The sequence below is a fragment of the Micropterus salmoides genome, unplaced genomic scaffold, assembly GCF_014851395.1.
Source record: "Micropterus salmoides isolate LMB-PRFRI ecotype aquatic unplaced genomic scaffold, ASM1485139v1 Ms_hic_scaffold_23, whole genome shotgun sequence".
NCBI classification, from domain to species: domain Eukaryota; kingdom Metazoa; phylum Chordata; class Actinopteri; order Centrarchiformes; family Centrarchidae; genus Micropterus; species Micropterus salmoides.
In genome coordinates, this window is record NW_024041484.1 from 6,876,321 (window position 1) to 6,893,395 (window position 17,075).

The 17,075-nt window shown below is 40.0% G+C and overlaps 1 protein-coding gene across 2 annotated transcripts in view; it reads left to right on the plus strand.

Moving 5' to 3' along the window:
• slc13a4 (solute carrier family 13 member 4) overlaps window positions 1-17,075 on the plus strand; it is a 34,440-nt gene that overhangs the window by 5,410 nt on the left and 11,955 nt on the right. The window contains exons 2-8 of one of the 2 annotated variants that reach the window (XM_038738838.1): window positions 10,050-10,178; window positions 13,556-13,692; window positions 13,856-14,031; window positions 14,342-14,405; window positions 15,131-15,170; window positions 15,290-15,376; window positions 15,535-15,719. In XM_038738838.1, coding sequence (XP_038594766.1) covers window positions 10,050-10,178; window positions 13,556-13,692; window positions 13,856-14,031; window positions 14,342-14,405; window positions 15,131-15,170; window positions 15,290-15,376; window positions 15,535-15,719 — 818 coding nt within the window. The remainder of the gene's footprint in view (window positions 1-10,049; window positions 10,179-13,555; window positions 13,693-13,855; window positions 14,032-14,341; window positions 14,406-15,130; window positions 15,171-15,289; window positions 15,377-15,534; window positions 15,720-17,075) is intronic. The other variant, XM_038738840.1, reaches the window with a different exon arrangement.

Sequence of the window (17,075 nt, forward strand, 5' to 3'; positions counted from 1 at the left end):
CCCCTACAATCATGGAAGGTTGCATTGAATTATCTTGGTACGATGCATCGCCAGACTACAAAATGTTGTCATATTCCGCCTAAATGTCAGTTGTGATCAATATTAAGTGACGTTATTATGCTAACTCATTATTTGGGCTTTTCATATTATAGTCGTACTGGCAATTACAAGAAAATCAACAATAGTATTAATGAAATCAACAATATAAATAATATATAACCTAATCATTTTTTTATTTAGCCCCAGGTCGTGGGTCAAATCTCTCTCGTCCAGGTGCTGTTCCTCTTCATCTCCTTGCAGTTCTCATGCATTAGTTCCTGTTGGTGACTGTGTAGCTGCTGTGGCTGCTTTGACATACAGTATGTTGGTGTTCAAGTTTTCTGTCTGCTGTAGAGTAAAACATTCTCAATTGTTGTTAATTTTTGGATATAAGTTATCCTGTCCACCGTTTGGTATGGTTATATAGGGCCTCCTCGAAACTGCTTGCTCCTCCCTCTCCCACATACTTCCACTCCGTTTGCGCGTTCATGCGGAGGGTCCGCCACACTGAGTGCCATCCGAAACCAATGAGGGCGGAGTGGTAGTGGGTTGTTAAACCCTCAAATGCTGAGTCAGCACCGATGCTGGCTTGTTGAACACCCTTTGCTGCACGATTTGTCACTTCGCCGGTTAACATGTAGGATTATTTTTTTTCGAAACTACACTAACATTGCATGTCACGTCACCATTCACAGGTTAACAACGTAGCCCAAAGGTTATATTGTGTTTAATAAAAAAAAAGGCTCTTCTGATAAAAAATACAAAGGTTGTTTTTATTGAATCGTATTCATCTTATAGAAAATCTTCAGCCAAAACAAAATAGCCTACATTAAACTACAGAATAATAGAACATGACACAACGGGATACACAGGGGGATTAGGCTACGTAACAAGCAACAAAGGCATTAAAGAAAAATAGTTAGCCTAAGTCTTTATATATTTAATTCTCCAGACTATAGCCTATAATGCTTCAATACACGTATTATAGCAGTGAGTGCAGTGGTAACGCCAGATCGTATTTATGCTGGGGTAGTTCGTCCAAAAGTTGTCACTGTATTTAAACCCTACGCGGGATAGGGAGCTTGATTTGGCCTGGAGGGTGACGTCGACCAGAGTTCACTCCATGTCAGAGTGGAAGTGGCGAGGGTCTAGTTTTGGAAAGGCCCATAGAGTGACCTTCTCTCAGCACCCCAACTATGACTGACAGACTGAGCATCTCTGCTAAAAGCAGTAAGGGTTAACTGGTATTTTTCTACCTGGACCCTATGTTTTCTGTGGTTGTAATTCCTGTCGACTAGGGGTGTGGAAAATAATTGACTTTTAGATGCATCACGATGCGGAATTGGACGATTAAGAATCGATTCACAAATGTCAAGAATCAATTATCTAGAGGTTAACTGATACATAATGTTGACGTAACGAACATTCTGCGGGCTGGAAGCTGAGCAGGATTTTTTGGCTGCTAGTTCAAGTTCATTTGTTGTCATCCATCCACATACTGAGTACACAATGAACAAAATGCCGTTTCTCAAGGCCCATGGTGTTCAATACAAGATTACAATGATCAATTTACAGGACAAAACACAAACATGTAACTACACTAGACAAGACAAAAAAAGAAACACATATATGTTAAGGTGGAGTGAATGTGGTTTGGTTGGAGCATTGTAAAGTGCGTAGTTCAACCCCTATATATACAAATAACAGCAGCATTAGAAATAAAAATAGCAGCAGCAGAGGTCAGTAATAACGCTGTAATAATGTAGTAATGCTATGCAATGTTAGCTACACATATATGAAGTAACATTAAATATCTGCATTTCATTACTACCTACTTCTTTGGATTGTTACAAATACTTAGCTTTAAAAGTACCAAGTAGTCACACAGTGAGGGGAAAAATACATCTTTATCCAATTCGTTTTACATTCGCATCATAGCCCTCATAATCGTAATGAGGTGCCTAGAAATTCCAACCCTTGAGGTGTTTCATTGTGATATTAAATCGAATCGTGAGACCAGTGAAGATGCACTTCCCTACAAAGTACATCCACTAAAGTGCTTGTTTTTGCCACTGATAGGCTCAGATTGTGACTAGTGTCTGATGACATCATGGAAATGAACCCTACAGAGATAGACCTTTTTTTTTTTTAGTAAGAACCTTTTTGTTTAACCAGAAACAGTCACTATATCACTCTAATGGGGCCTCGTCCGGGATCTAAACCCATTTGATAAGGTTAAACCTAACCTACTGTGGCAAATGAGTGGTTGATTGCTGGTGACCAATTTGCTTTGTGACTCTTGTGGTCTGTGAATGCTAAAATTAGTCTAGGTGCTTTTCAGCAGTGTAGATAAAGCGCCTTTGTATTTAGCATTGAGATAAGATTTTGGGGAGTATCATGCAAGGTTTTTTGTTCCGTTCTGTTCAGATTGGTTACTTATGTGGAGTTTGTTTTTGGTGGATGTTGAAGGGAGCTGCATTTTTCCCCAATTTGTTTAGTTGCAAACCTGTTTGAGATGTAACATGCAGTTGTTTTGGGTAAGTACAGTCACATTTGTTTGTAGGAGCCATGCATCCTCTTGTAGGCTGAAGCGGTTGATCTTAGTAGGAGACCAACCAGTTTGTTGTTTTCACTTAGTGTGGCAGAGAACTTAGTGTGGCAGAGAACATGGTTGAAGACAACCTCTTGGGAGCATTTCCCTGGTTTCTGGAGGGTCGCCAGTTTCTGGTTGTCTTTTGGTACCAGTGGTATCAGTGCATAAGTAAACACCACCAGTATCCGTCTGAAGACTAGGGTGGCATTAGTTAGATTAGTAATAGGAATTAGTAAGATTAGAGATGGGGGAGCTTGGGCTCTATTGTGGCTACAACTTTACCATTGCACATTTTTCTGTATTAGGTTTTTGTCTTTTGGTTGTAACCTCAGAAATGGTTGAAACTGTAAAATCAGTGCTTTGTCTGATCTGAAAATGTACCACTGAATGGCTTTAAAACCTGGTATGTTTTGAAAATCTTGGGTTTATGATAGTTTGGTCTTGTTGATGAGGAATTATAATATTGGCAGTAAGGAACGGTTATCCATTTCGGTTAGTGTCTGCGCCTTGATGGGTTGGCCAGCTAGCTGTGGTAACATACATTTAGTGCTATAGCTCATACTGTGGTTAGTATGAGTTGTTGTTGTAGTTTTGTTTCCTTGTGTTGTCGACTTAGGACGACTTGGTTGGCTAGTGAGACTTTGTTTGGAGGAAACTTTTGCTGTGCTACTTTGGTTTAGCGCTTATGTGGCAATTCCTGTTTTGTGTGCATTTGGTCGCTGGAATTTTGGTATATGTTATGTCTGGCAGAAGGCCAACTTGTGAACTTTGGGTCAGGGCTTTGACCTCAATTTTCGATTTGTCAATATTCTTCACTTTTCCGTATTCCTGCAAAACCATCTGCAATTTTGAGGTGGATACACATTAATTAATGTAGTGTGATGTAAGTTAGGGTGACCAGACGTCCCTGTTTTCCCCGTCTGGAGCTGTCCCCGGAAATGTCCCCGTTTTTAACTGTATTAATCATAGACTGTATAAGGTGTTAACAGATTGAAATCAGATTTTACATGGCCAGAAACTGATTGTCGTCCGCGGGAGCACGCGTAGCATGTAATGTTATTGCCCAGTTTCTTCACGTCTACAGCTGCTTTTATCTGGATCAAACAGACATAACGTGCAAATGAACATCACTTTATGTCGCCAAGGTTTGTCTTTGTGATACTTTAACGGTTCTTTTAACAGAATAAATACAATTGTGGCCAAACAAGTGTTTGCATTTTATAGTGTAATGTCGTGGAAATTATATTCCTGGTGAGAGGTTGAGCAAATAATTGAGTTACAACGAACTGTTGTCTTTGTATGTTTTCACTCAATTATCTACTAATTTCTCACCGTGGAAGTTCAGGACCGGAGCGATGACCAGGGCTCAGTTGAATGCAGCTTCTCACCCACAGGTAGGAATCCACTATCTAAGTAGGCCTCCGCACTTCACCCGAGTCCAGATCATGCGTCCGTCCCATCTGGGGTGCCAAATTGTTGTGAAAATTATATTCCTGGTGAGGGGCTGAGCAAATAATTGAGTTACAACAAACCGTTGTCTTTGAAGAATTTATTTAACAAAAGACACTTGACCAGAGGTTCTGTCTCCTAAGACAGTCACTAACGTCTGGCCCCGAGCAAAGGGATGCATCATCATTTACACAGTCTAGGTTTCTATGTTTTGTGGAACAGAGATCCTCTCTTGGCCTTGAATGAACATTCCAGGAGAGGAGAGGAACAACAAGAGAGGGAAAGCACCAAAAACAATCTCACAGCTCTGACCTAAACCCCTAGTAAATGTGAACAGACTAACATAAGAAGTATAGGAGAGGAAGGGTTAAGGATAAAACACAATGCATAATAATAATAATAAATAATAATAATAATAATAATAGAACATACATAAAAGACACAATTTTCTGCCATAACATGTAACCAGGTCTGACCTTTACATGATTATAGACAATAATAGAAGCTTGTTGCTGCTGATGGAATATGTGTTTGGTAGGCGTATGTCTAATATCCTTGTTTACATTTAGAAAACGGAATGTAGCCTATAATTAACATGACTTACTGCTGAGTTATATATATAAAATAAAGACATGATCTCTTTTGCAATTATCCTTATTATTCTACATTATTTAACTTGCTGTGTACCAACCAATCCAGTCCTTGTTAAAATACCTTTAAATGGCCAAAACAATACATAAAAGGCATTATTCTACTTGACAGTAAGTGACTGAAGCCTATAATTATTGGCTGAAAGGTTATTTCTTCCCTGAAATGACTTGATTATATTCATGAGGGTTATATTTGACAGATTATAACTCACCTAGTACTTTTTACCTCAGTATTCAACACATAAAATGCAGTATTCTACTTGCCAGAAAGTGACTGCAGCATCTGCTTATTGATTGAAAGGTAGATTCTGCCCTGAAATGATATCATCATATTTATGAGGGTTATATTTGATAGATTATAACTCACCTAGTACCTTTTACCTCTTAAAATACCTTTAAATGCCTAAAACAACACATAAAAATGCAGTATTCCACTTGCCAGTAAGTGACTGCCGCCTCTACATACTGACTGAAAGCTAGTTTCTGCCTCAAAATGACTTTCAGAAGAGTTCTATTTGACAAATTATAAAGCCGAAATGATCCCCTGTTTTTATTTCATATATAATAACATTATATTTTTTAATGACTGACCACCAAACCAAGAATGTCCCTGTTTTCATTTCAGAAATCTGTTATACTTGCTGTCAACGCTAAAGTAACATTTTACCATTCACTTTGTATATATTGTTAATTGTATTTACTGTTTGTTTGTTTTTTCATTTAGATAATCAACTGAGTGTCTTAGGTAACTCTGCAATGTGAGCCTGATTTTCACATAGCTTAATTAGCTAACCTAAGGTCACTCTTTTTTACACTTGGTGCTAGAAAAAGCTGCCAGAAATTGAAGTGAATGATGAGCATCTTGCAAAAGCGAGCAGCTCTTCCAAGCACGGAGTGTAAAAGAGCCATAGTGACTTAACATTAGCTAGCTAAGCTGTGAAAATCAGACTAATTTTGGTGCTACACTGAGTGACTAGCTAACGTTGCTAACGGTTATCTAAGACACAGGTGAATTTAAAAAAACGATCAAAAACACTACAATTTCTCTCTAAGTTAGCTATCTAACTACAAAAATAAACAATAAATACTATTAACAATATGTACAATGCTAACTGAAAAGTGAACGGTAACGTTACTGTAGAGTTGACAGGAAGTAAACAGATGTGCAATTTGTAAAACTGATATACAGTACGTCAAACTACATTGTGCAAGTAGAGTAGAAGTCTTTCTTTATAAATTAAGTGGAAAACTCTGAAAGTATTTAACTTACATTTCAAATAGGAATAAGAATTATCACTTATTAATTATTTATTACATGGAAGCCCACCTCAAAATCAGGTCTCACCTCAAAGCAAACTAGGGCTTTCTTCCATGAGAATACCAGCAGGTATTGATGTCTGCACCTTGACACGTCTCAGTATAAAGTTATCATGGAGGTTGCATCAGCGACTGAGAGATTCCTGCTTTTCTGTTTACCCAGCACCTTGGCTTAACATGCAAAACTAGAACAAAGAAAAATAAGCATAGAGGATTTCATTGAAACTGCAATCCTTGTGTGGCAACTATTCATTGATTAAGAAGAAACCATTAGTCAATGATCACTGACTGCTGAATCAGACCATCTCAGTGTGTCCCTGACCCTCATTTAGCCATCCATGTTTGTCTTTTTCATCTGTCCATTTGTTTTAAGTTCCCTTTTGCCACCTCTCTTTTCCTCTTTTCATTCTTATCAGTGTGAATGACAGATAGTCAAACTCTTAGCTTTGCTTTAATCATCAGGCTCCTCGATTACCTCATGTTTCTTGAATGCACAGTTGTGGTCGAGACCGTCATGTTAATTAAAACAACAGCAGGATAGCTGCTAATGGTCAAAAACAACTTTTGACTAAATGGCATTTGTGAATGGATTGGCTGTTGTTTAAATTATTTTTTTTACCACATGCTCTCTGTTTGTTGTTGTTTTTTGTTGTGTATTCTGAGAGGATTTAAATGGTTGTAACATTTTCTTTGGTGAGACCCTCTTTGGTTATGAAACCAAACACCTTGTTCTGTTCTTAGCCTAATCCAACTGCTGTGCTTAATGCCAGGAAATGCCTGTTTCCTCTTGCCAAGTAAAATCCACAGTAAAGCATTCAAAAAGGAGCACATGTTGTTACTTTAGAGTGCAACCAGGCGTAGAATCAAGCGTCAACCTACCTGAAGTTAGCTTATTCATGTGTTTAGTATGGTTTGGTAATCTAAATATATTGATTGAATATTGACCTTTGGTTCCATTTGGTTTACTGTATCACAGTCAGTCATAGTTTAATTTTACAGGACCTCTGGCTATTGATGATGTTTTAAACAGCTACAGATTCAGAAATGTGTGCATGTAGATTGGTTGCATAATAAACATAGTGAACATTATAACATGCTAGCATTATCATTGTTAGCATGCTTACATTAGCATTTAGCTAAAAAAAAAACCCCGATGTGCCTAAAGCTGGGGTAGGCAATATATTTCCGAAGCATTTTTTGTTATGTGTTGAAATTCTCTTTAGGTCCTGACAGAAATCAATGAATCAAATGCTCTGACACAAAAATTTAAAATTTATCTGTGGCTGTCGCAGGACTGTAATAAGCACTGCCAATCACTTAATTTGGTCTTTGTGGAACGATTGGCCGGCCTACCTGTCTGTCTGTCTACCTGTCTACCTGCACGCACTCTGCCTGTGCACTCATTGCGCACAAACGTGTTTCGTGGGAATAGCTATGGAGGGAACCCTGGAGGGAGGGGGTGAGATGTTTTTGGTTGGATACTTTCAAAATCTAGCTGTCTCTTGCTAGTTTCTCCAATGTTGCCTACCCCAGCTCTAAGTACAGCCTCACAGAGCCAGTATAGCATGGCTGTGGATCTGTTTAATTCCTCTAACGATTAACTGATACTACTATCAGTTAAGGATTGAAGTGTTCTAAGACGCAGTGTGTGTGTGTGTGTGTGTGTGTGCGCGCGCTTCAGGCTTCAACACTGTTTGGACACAGCTACATGTCGCTGGCCCAGGCACAGTTTAGAAAGGAGACAGTTCACTTACGAGTCATTTCCTGTAACTGTGTCACATGGGTTTCGTCACTGCCTCACCCCTTTAGGAGACTAGCTCTCTAATTAGAGTAGTGAGCAGTGAACATGAGCAAATATTATGACTGAAGTAAATATTGGACTCATTTTTCACAAGCCATATATCTTCTAAACACTCAAAAATGTTATATTTTAGACAGACAAATCTGCAGAAAATGAACTTTGTTTGAGACCTGTCTCTGTCTCAGTGACACACTCTCATGACAGCTGGCAACACATCTCTCAGTTGGCAGAGATGGATCAGAGAGTTATCAGTTGTAAGTAAGTTATAAGGTTTGTTAACTACTGATAACATCATGCATGTACAACTCCTACTGCATGTAACATACTTGGCAGGTGATTTATCATATTAGAGTGGGTGATTGCTGTACTCCATGGTTATAATAGCTGTGAGGTCTGAACAGGTCTGGACGTGCTTCATCCTGGAGCCATGCTGGTAATTCTCCCCCCTCAGGGTTTCATTAATTTGAGATTAACTGACCTGTTACTGGCAAGATGTTATACTGAATGTTCCTCTTGCGTAAAAGTACTACAAGCTCACAGCATGTGGCAGAAGTGGGAACTGGATTTGTTTAATACAAATGTGGGGGACAAGTTCACAAATAAAACATCGTATCCAAATAATTACATTCTAAACCAAGGTTAAAAACGTTCTGTGATAGCATTTCCAACAGTGCTGTGTTTGTCTATGACAGGGCAGACACATTTCATGCTTTATTCTCTATTTTTGTAAAGTTAAATTGGCCTGGGATTTAGGATGTGATCTTGGTTCATTTTTGTGCATCTTGAGTGTCAACTGTAAAGACACATAGTTGAATTTAGGGTTTTAAATTGTCCTCTGAGTAAAAAGGTTAATGGAAGTCTTGGTAATTTTTTATAAGGTTTTAACAAATGTCACAAGATTCATCTTTAGTTTTTAAGCGTTGTGAGCCTGTCACTAAGCCCGCTGGTGTTGCGATAGAGCGGTATGAGAGGAATGACGATATTATATAACCATAACCAGATTAATGCAACATCGATGTGTGCGTTTGTGTGTGTGAATGTGTGTCAGAGAGAGGGGAGAGTGTGTGTGTGCAGCCCAGTTTGAGTCATAGAATAAACCACATTCCCCACTGTCCTGATAACACTTTACTCCAAAAGATGATATGAAATGATGTGTTGTGTGTGTGCTGTCATTAATGTGGGTTTGTGTGGTGTGTGCGGTGTCTGCAATTTTCAGTGCATATATGTACATGTAAGATTGAATAGATTCTGATATGACTAACGTATCAGTGTCTGTTGTTTCAGTGTCAGGCTCCTTTGTGACGCAAACCTGTGTACACATTGAGCCAGGAGCTGGATATGTTTCTAATATCACTTCAAATCCTGTTTCTAAACCTTTCTCATTGTGACTCAATAATATGTTCATCAATATGATGAGAAGATTGATTCCTCTCTCATAGTTGTCTTATAAATATAAAGCTTGCACAGGCTCTGTAAAACTGCAAATTGTCACTTTTACACTTAATTTTTGGTATTAGGTTAGTTCTACATTTGGACTGATCTGTTTTCCCCGTGTTATGGCCTGGTTTAAGCAGCCGAACAAAAGTAGAGTATTTTATTAATGAAATTAAACCAAATTAGACTAAATTAAAGTACCAAAGTAAATACACTCAAGATGGGGTGTGGAAATAAGTAAGTCATTGGCGTGTTAGGTGTATGAGTGATGGGTGCGGGTGTTGTAGGGTGCACAACAAAAACACAAGGATAAACTTAGAGCAACATAGCCAAACCAAAGCGTGGCGTGCCTGTGGGTAGGAGCAGAGCGAGTGATTAAACTGCAGTCAGGACTTAAGTATCCTAGGAACACACTGGGTGCCACAGGTGTTCCAGTGTACACTAATCAGCCACCTGCAGAGCAAACTGAGCTACAGGTTAGTAACAGATAAACCCCAAGATGACACCATGGGTCATCACACCCGGCTTCTAGATGATAAGCTAACAATGTCTTGGCAGTACCCTCATAGATCATATAAAAAGTAGCATAAAACCTCATCTTGTTTCTGAAAATTTAATATTTCCAAATATGTCTAAATATATCTATTTTTTGTTGCCAAGTGCTCTCTGGTGTGGTAAGTATAAAAAAAGAAATATGAGCCTGTGTCAATATCTGGTCATTGATGAAGCATTCATCGTTCCTCCCTTTGTGTTTACCCACTTACAGGAGGCATGCTGTGCATACGTGCTGATGGTGACGGCAGTCTACTGGGTGTCTGAGGCTGTTCCCCTGGGTGCTGCTGCTCTGGTACCCGCCTTCCTCTATCCCCTGTTTGGGGTACTCAAGTCCAGTGAGGTCAGTACCTATTTATTGTTAGCTAACTTAACACTCAGCCCTGTTGTTAGACATCAAGTGTGACATCAATACATTTTGCTTATTGTTTATATTATAATTTCTGCCTCCTAAATAAAGGTCATATCTGACTCATTACCTCAATTTACACATGCAATTTAAATATGCTCAAAAACTCACCCAACTTTGCACACATGTCAGAAGTGGTGAAAAATTACGTATTTTATGAGTCCTGCACATGGGCCTGGCAAAATGGCTCGCTAGTGCCACCTACAAAATTGGAAAAAATTAGCCCAAATTAACCCAAATTTAAGAGGAAGTATGCCAATTTGAATTGAATGTGCAATTTTAACCCATTTTTCACCATTTACTTGGTGCGTACTTTAACAAACTCCTCCTAGAGAATTAATCCGATCGACTTCAAGTTTTCGCTGTTCACTCTAAACCCACTGACGATTAAAAGTTGTACAAACGGTGAGTTTTCGTCCACAGGCGTGACTGTGGCGTGGAATTGAAAATTGAGGATTCGCCACAAAACAGGAAGTTGTTATAACTTCAGTGTACATGCTCACATCTGTACCAAATTTGACAATGTATAACAGTCACACCCTGAACACATCCATATGGCGACATTCACTCAAAGTTATAGCGACACCTGCTGGCAACAGGAAATGACATGTTTTATGTTGTGATGTACTACTCCTAGCAGGTTGGTCATATCAACTTCAAAACTGTCCCAGAAAACCCTTAAACATTGGTTAATCCATGTTGAAAAATATGTGAGTTTCCGTTTAACGATGTTGTGTTGACGTGGCGGCGAAGTTAAACGCTTCGCCATGACACAGGAAGTTGTTGTAACTTGACTCTACATGCTCAGATCTGTACGAAATTGTACACGTTTAAGAAGAATCCCGCCCTGAACACATGTACATGCCAATATTCACCCATAGTCATAACGCCACCTGCTGGCAACAGGAAGTGACCTTCAACAAAGCAGCCCCCACGGCACATTTCACCTACATTTACGGAATTTCTGTGCACATATATCATGTCCAGATGTGCCAAAAATCCTCTTGGAAGGATGCCTTAAACCCAACAGGAAGTCAGCCATTTTAATTTTATGGTCATTTTTGGCTAATTTACACATCACATACTTTAGAATTAGTCCCACTGACTTCAGATTTTCGCTGTCTAGTCTAATCCCACTGATGATTAAAAGTTGTACAAATGAGTTTTTGTGGAACGGCGTGCCCGTGGCTTGGCATCCAAAATCGATGATTCGCCAAGAAACAGGAAGTTGTTGTAAGTTCAGTCTACATGCTCACATCTTTACCAAACTTTACATGTTGATAACAGTCACGCCCTGAACACATCTGCATGCCAATATTCAGTTACAATTGTAGAGCCAACAATTGGCGACAGGAAGTAAGTTCTGTCTGACGCTCATCGTATGATTTAAATAAATTTCACAGTGTGTTCCACACTTGTCGTGGTGAGACCTAACATATAGAGTGCTTTGTAGCGCAACATAGGGGACACGGTCGTCTGTGCTGCGTTTGAAGCGACAGAACTGTGCGCGCTACACATGCGAGGGCCTGCCCTACGCTGCCTGCAGCTTTAAATGGTTGTTATGGTCATTTGATGGGCGTAGATTTGTAAGGTTTGGGTGTTAGGGGACAGGAGTTGAGAGGAAAAGAGAGGAGAGTGAATGCAGACCATAGACTGTATAAACAAAGCAGTGCAGCCGCGAGATCACGCAATAAAGTTAAACTCGGAAAGAATATCCGCCAATATGCCGCATTCGCTCACTCATACAAATGCTTACGTCATAATCCGCAACTGTGTGTGCTTTCACATAGCGGAAAGCCGGAAACAATACTTCTGTTACAATGTGCCCCATGTCACTCTAAAGGGGACTCTATATGCGTATATACAGTAAGTCCAGATCAGGAAGAAAATGAGTGAAAGCCCTTTTTGTGTTATGACCTAAACAGAACTGAGAATGTTTCAAGAACTCTGATCCCCTTGTGGGTTTCTGGATGCCTTTATACTTTTTATGCTTGTGTGAGGTTTCTCAGATGCATATGAGTTTCTATGAAGGTTTTACAATCTGGTGTTACTTATCATATCACATCAGTGTAAACCAGAGGTTTCGTCAACTCTCAGCTGTAAAGATTTTATCAGCCATGACTCTATGGAGTGTGTAGAAAAAAACATTATCCTGGCACTCATCATCATTATCCCACTGATGTTTCTCGGTGTTCTTTCATCTCTGAGTACATGCATTCAAATGTGTCTACACCCGGCCACTCAAACACTTTACCAGCCTTCATCACCAACACCAGGTCTGTTGCTCCGCCCCCGGTAAAAGTTGATTGGTTTCACTGATGATGACAACTGACAACGACACTCCTTTTTTTTTTTTTTCTAGTAACAAAAGTTTCCTCTCCATTAAACTCACTCCCCTCTTCTTCACCTTTCTTATCAGTATTACATAAAAAGTGAGCTCTCCGCCTCGTGACCAAATCGCATTGACAGTGACAAAGCTTCCATTTAACACTGCTGTAAGCCTTTTGTGAGAGTGTTCTGTAAATATGCCAGTACAGAGCTTTATACAAAATGAATCTATTATTGTACCATATCCGTCTGTTTCTAGAACTTAGTACTCACCTCTACAGCTGAATTTTTAATCCTTTTCTTGGCTAATTATTTTATCCAGTCTGTAGCTCCTTCAAAATGGTCAAGCAACAATTAGAGCTTAGCAACTGTACTCTTCTAATAGAAAAAATTGAAATATTCCGTCTAAAAAGTCACTTAAAGTAGGAAGGAAGAAATTTCAATGACTGAATATGAACACGAATTTAGCCTCCAGAAACTATCTTCCTAAAGCAAATAAATTGCACTGGTAGAGACACATTATATTCGGTTTAATTCCATTATGCATTTCATGTTCTAGTTGTAATTTTGATTTTAAAAAAATAACAATTTTAGAGTCACTATGAAGGAGGGGGGAGGAGAGTTAAAAGCATCACCCTGCATACTGTGTAGTTTCTTTTTTGTGCTGCTCCTTTCTGTACATGGAAATTAGAGAAATACAGCCAGAAGGGGCCATGTGTAAAAATATCCAGCAGGAGGAAGTGCTGCAGGTTTTAGGTGAGAGGTGAGGCGGGTTTGTACAAGGCTGTGAACCCTGCGGGTGGGAAGTAGAGCAGATTAAAAAGAACAAATGGCAAACTGTAAGGGTTGATCCAAAAGAAGGGGGGTGAAGTAGCGAAGTGGCTGGAGGAGGGAAAAGCAAAATTATTCCTTCTTGTTTCCAGTTATCTCATACAACTTTTATTTTGAAATGTGTCACTGTGTGTGTGTGTGTGTGTGTTCAGGTGGCAGCAGAGTACTGTAAAGACACCACTCTTCTGCTGATGGGAGTCATCTGCCTGGCAGCCTCCATAGAGAAGTGGAACCTTCACAAACGCATTGCTCTGCGCATGGTGATGATTGCAGGGGCCAAGCCTGGCATGTGAGCAGCGCACACACACTTTCAGTGAAAAGGCCATTCTCATGCACACAAATGCACACATTAAATCCTGTTGAAAACCAAAATGTCCATACTCCAAAGCTTACACTGTTTTCTCCCGCAGATAGAAATGTAAAAACACACACTCCCTCTATCTCTCTTCCAGGTTGGTGCTGGGCTTCATGTGCTGCACAGTGTTTCTGTCCATGTGGCTCAGCAACACATCCACTACAGCCATGGTGATGCCCATAGCTGAGGCCGTCCTGCAGCAGCTTATCTGCACCGGCCTGGCTGACAGTCACAATGACTCTGAAACTGTGGAGGCCCCTGAGGATGACAGCGGTACGTCTTGCTCTGTCTCTACAGGGGAAGGGCCACTGAACTATTAAAGCTTCTGTGCAAAAGAAAATCTTTAACATAAGACATACTTTGATAGCATGGCTGGCACCAACACTCACACTAGACTGTGTAGTTAGACTGGGGTGAAGTGCAGCAGTAGTTGAAGTAAAAAACGTGATGTGTTAAGAAAGTAGATTGTGGAGCTTGTTACAATTTTAACAAATGAATGTAACAAATTAACCCTTTGGAAATTCAATGTGTCCCACCAACAGTTCTCCCATTACACGTTTATGAGAAATGTTATTGTCTGCAGCTGTTTCAGACAAAGAAGAGAACCTGGACAAAAACCAGTTAGAGCTGCTCTATCGCAACGACAGGTGCGTGTATGCGTGTTTGTGTGAGCACACATATAAATGATTTTTCTACAGTGTCCCCTCATTTTCTTCATGCCAATTGCAATTACCAGTGTCTCTCAGTATGTGCCGCCATCCTTTTTACTAAGTCTAGCTGTTGGCCTGGAGATGGTGTAGTGGACTTTTCCGATGCACACACTTCCTTTCACCACTGAGGAGTTTTAGTGGGAGAATATGTGGCTGACAGCATACTTCAAACTTAAAACAAATGTAGCACATTTGCATTGGCAAAAGATTTAGTACCAACCAACTACGCTGCATTTAGCTTTGATCACAGCAATTTGCAATTTGCACAGACTGGGAAGAGCTTATGTCAGAAACCCAATATGACAACAATGCTTTCATATGTAATATGTCTTCTGTGGTTGATGAGTATTGTACCTCTACGCCACATGCAAATCTCATAAAAGTAAAGGGATTAATTAAGAAGTGCTATGTACTGTACAAGAGAAAAGTCTTCACTTTCACATATTTGTCATCAGTAAAACAATTTGTCCAATAATCAAATCAAATGGCATTTTGTCTTTGTTATTCCTCTTGTTTTAACCACTTTGTCTTATTTTAAAGTACATTTAAAATTTCAGTTGTTGAGACATGTTTCTTGTCTTTTTAAAAATAAAGTTTGTACACAGCTTTCCAGCAGCAGCTTCTCACGCAAGCCTTCATTTTCTCTTCTCTTTTGATACAAGCAGCGACTGCACTAAACAGGAGCTCTCTACACTAAGTGAGGTGAGACCTGTGAAGGCTTTTTTCCCCCAAGTCCACAGTACCATGAAAGTCAAATATGAGCAGCAGAGCAACAGAACAATCTATATACTGTGAGTTAAATCTGTTTTTCATGTTCTCAGGTACAGACTGGGGAAGTAAATGGCTTGGGTCTAATTCCAGTCTCAGACCAGGATTTCATCAGACACGCTAATGGACACCTGCCACAGGTTAGGAACACATACACTCGCACAGATTATTCGAGGTTAAAGAGGTGGGTGAGAAACAGTAAAGTCAAGAAGAATGAGAAACGCTCCCCTCAGTTACAGTCAATAAACGTCAGTAAGATTTTCCAGTCGATTAAAATATTTTCCTCACTCTCTCTTAGGTTGCGATTGAAATCCCAAACGTGAAGCGGGTGAAGGCCAGGAGAGACTCCCAGTATCCCACCAAGAGGGATCACATGATCTGTAAATGCCTGTCGCTCAGCATCACCTACGCTGCGACCATCGGCGGTCTCATCACCATCACCGGCACGTCAACCAACCTCATCTTTGCTGAGCAGTTTAACAAGTAGGTACACATGCACGCACTCACTCACACGTTAGCGTAATGAGTTAAGAATTGTCTGGGTTGACAGGCATCTACCATCCGCTGACCGTAAAAATAAATATTAAAGCAGCTTTAATAATGGGTTTGAACTGGTGTCAGTGACTTATATTTTGGTCTGGTATTACAGCAGCTCAGGAGGCCTGTAGACACCATTTAAACTTTCTTGGCTGCTGTTCTGGCTGGACTGAAACAGCACATGTTACCTCAGTGTCTGGGGGGGGGGGGGTCAAACTGAGATCAAACTAATCAGCCTTTACAGTCCTGACACAGCCGATTTCCTCCAGCTGCAGCACCACTAAGCCCGACAGAATGGCCTCCTTCATGTTGCAGCTTGTTGGGCAAAGGTCAGGTTTTGAGTGTGTGTGTGTGTGTGTGTGTGTGGTGGGTTGGGTTGGGTGGCTGCTGTAGTAGTTGTAATCCGAAAGTGGTGCTACCAAGAACAGAAGAATAGCAATCAATCCAAGCAGTGAATAAGAAAATCCCCCAAATTATACCTTTGAGTTTGAATTTTGAGTCAACTTTTAGTCACTTGGTAAATAAGGTGTGTGTGTGTGTGTGTGTGTGTGAGAGAGTGAGTTCAGGTCAGTCAGTCCAAGTCCTTGTCTGCAACAAGTCCATGCTAGTACGGTAAGGCCAAGTGCTCTACTTGACCCCAGCTGCAGACAATTATTGCCCAACTCTGCAGTTTCCCTCAGATCTGTTCAGTATTTTAGTATCTTTCAGGTCATTGTTTGCGTTTGGTGTTTTGGATCAGTCTCCCTGCTCTCATTACCATCGTTTACAGCAGCAACAGGCAGCTGTTTTCAGTGGAAAGGTTTTGATAAACAGACCCACTGTATAATACCTGACAGCACTAAATTAAAGACACAAAAGGTTAGTGGTTAGCTTGCCAACTCGTTCTCACTCCCATATTACGCTTGGTCAAGACCCCTTGGCGTCACTTTTTAACACTGGGTACCCCTTTAGTGTAATTTCTTGACGCGCAAGACTCCGCAACAATAAATATGCTACTTCCGTCAAGTTAGCTATAATAAATATGCAACATCTGGTTAGGTTTAGGCATCACAACTACTTGGTTAGGTTTAGGAAAAGATCACGGTTACTTAGGTAAATTAAGTTACATAACTCAGATAGTTACATAAATTAAATAATGTAAATTACGTAGATTACGTCCATACTTGGCTTAACTTAAGTTCAAAAGAAGTCGACGTTGACTATTTTTCACACCAGTCTCCTGTGTGAAAGTCCGGTGTTTTCCCAGTTTTTACTACTAGAGCAGGAATGAATGAAAGGCGGGACCAAAGTAACAAGTTAAAC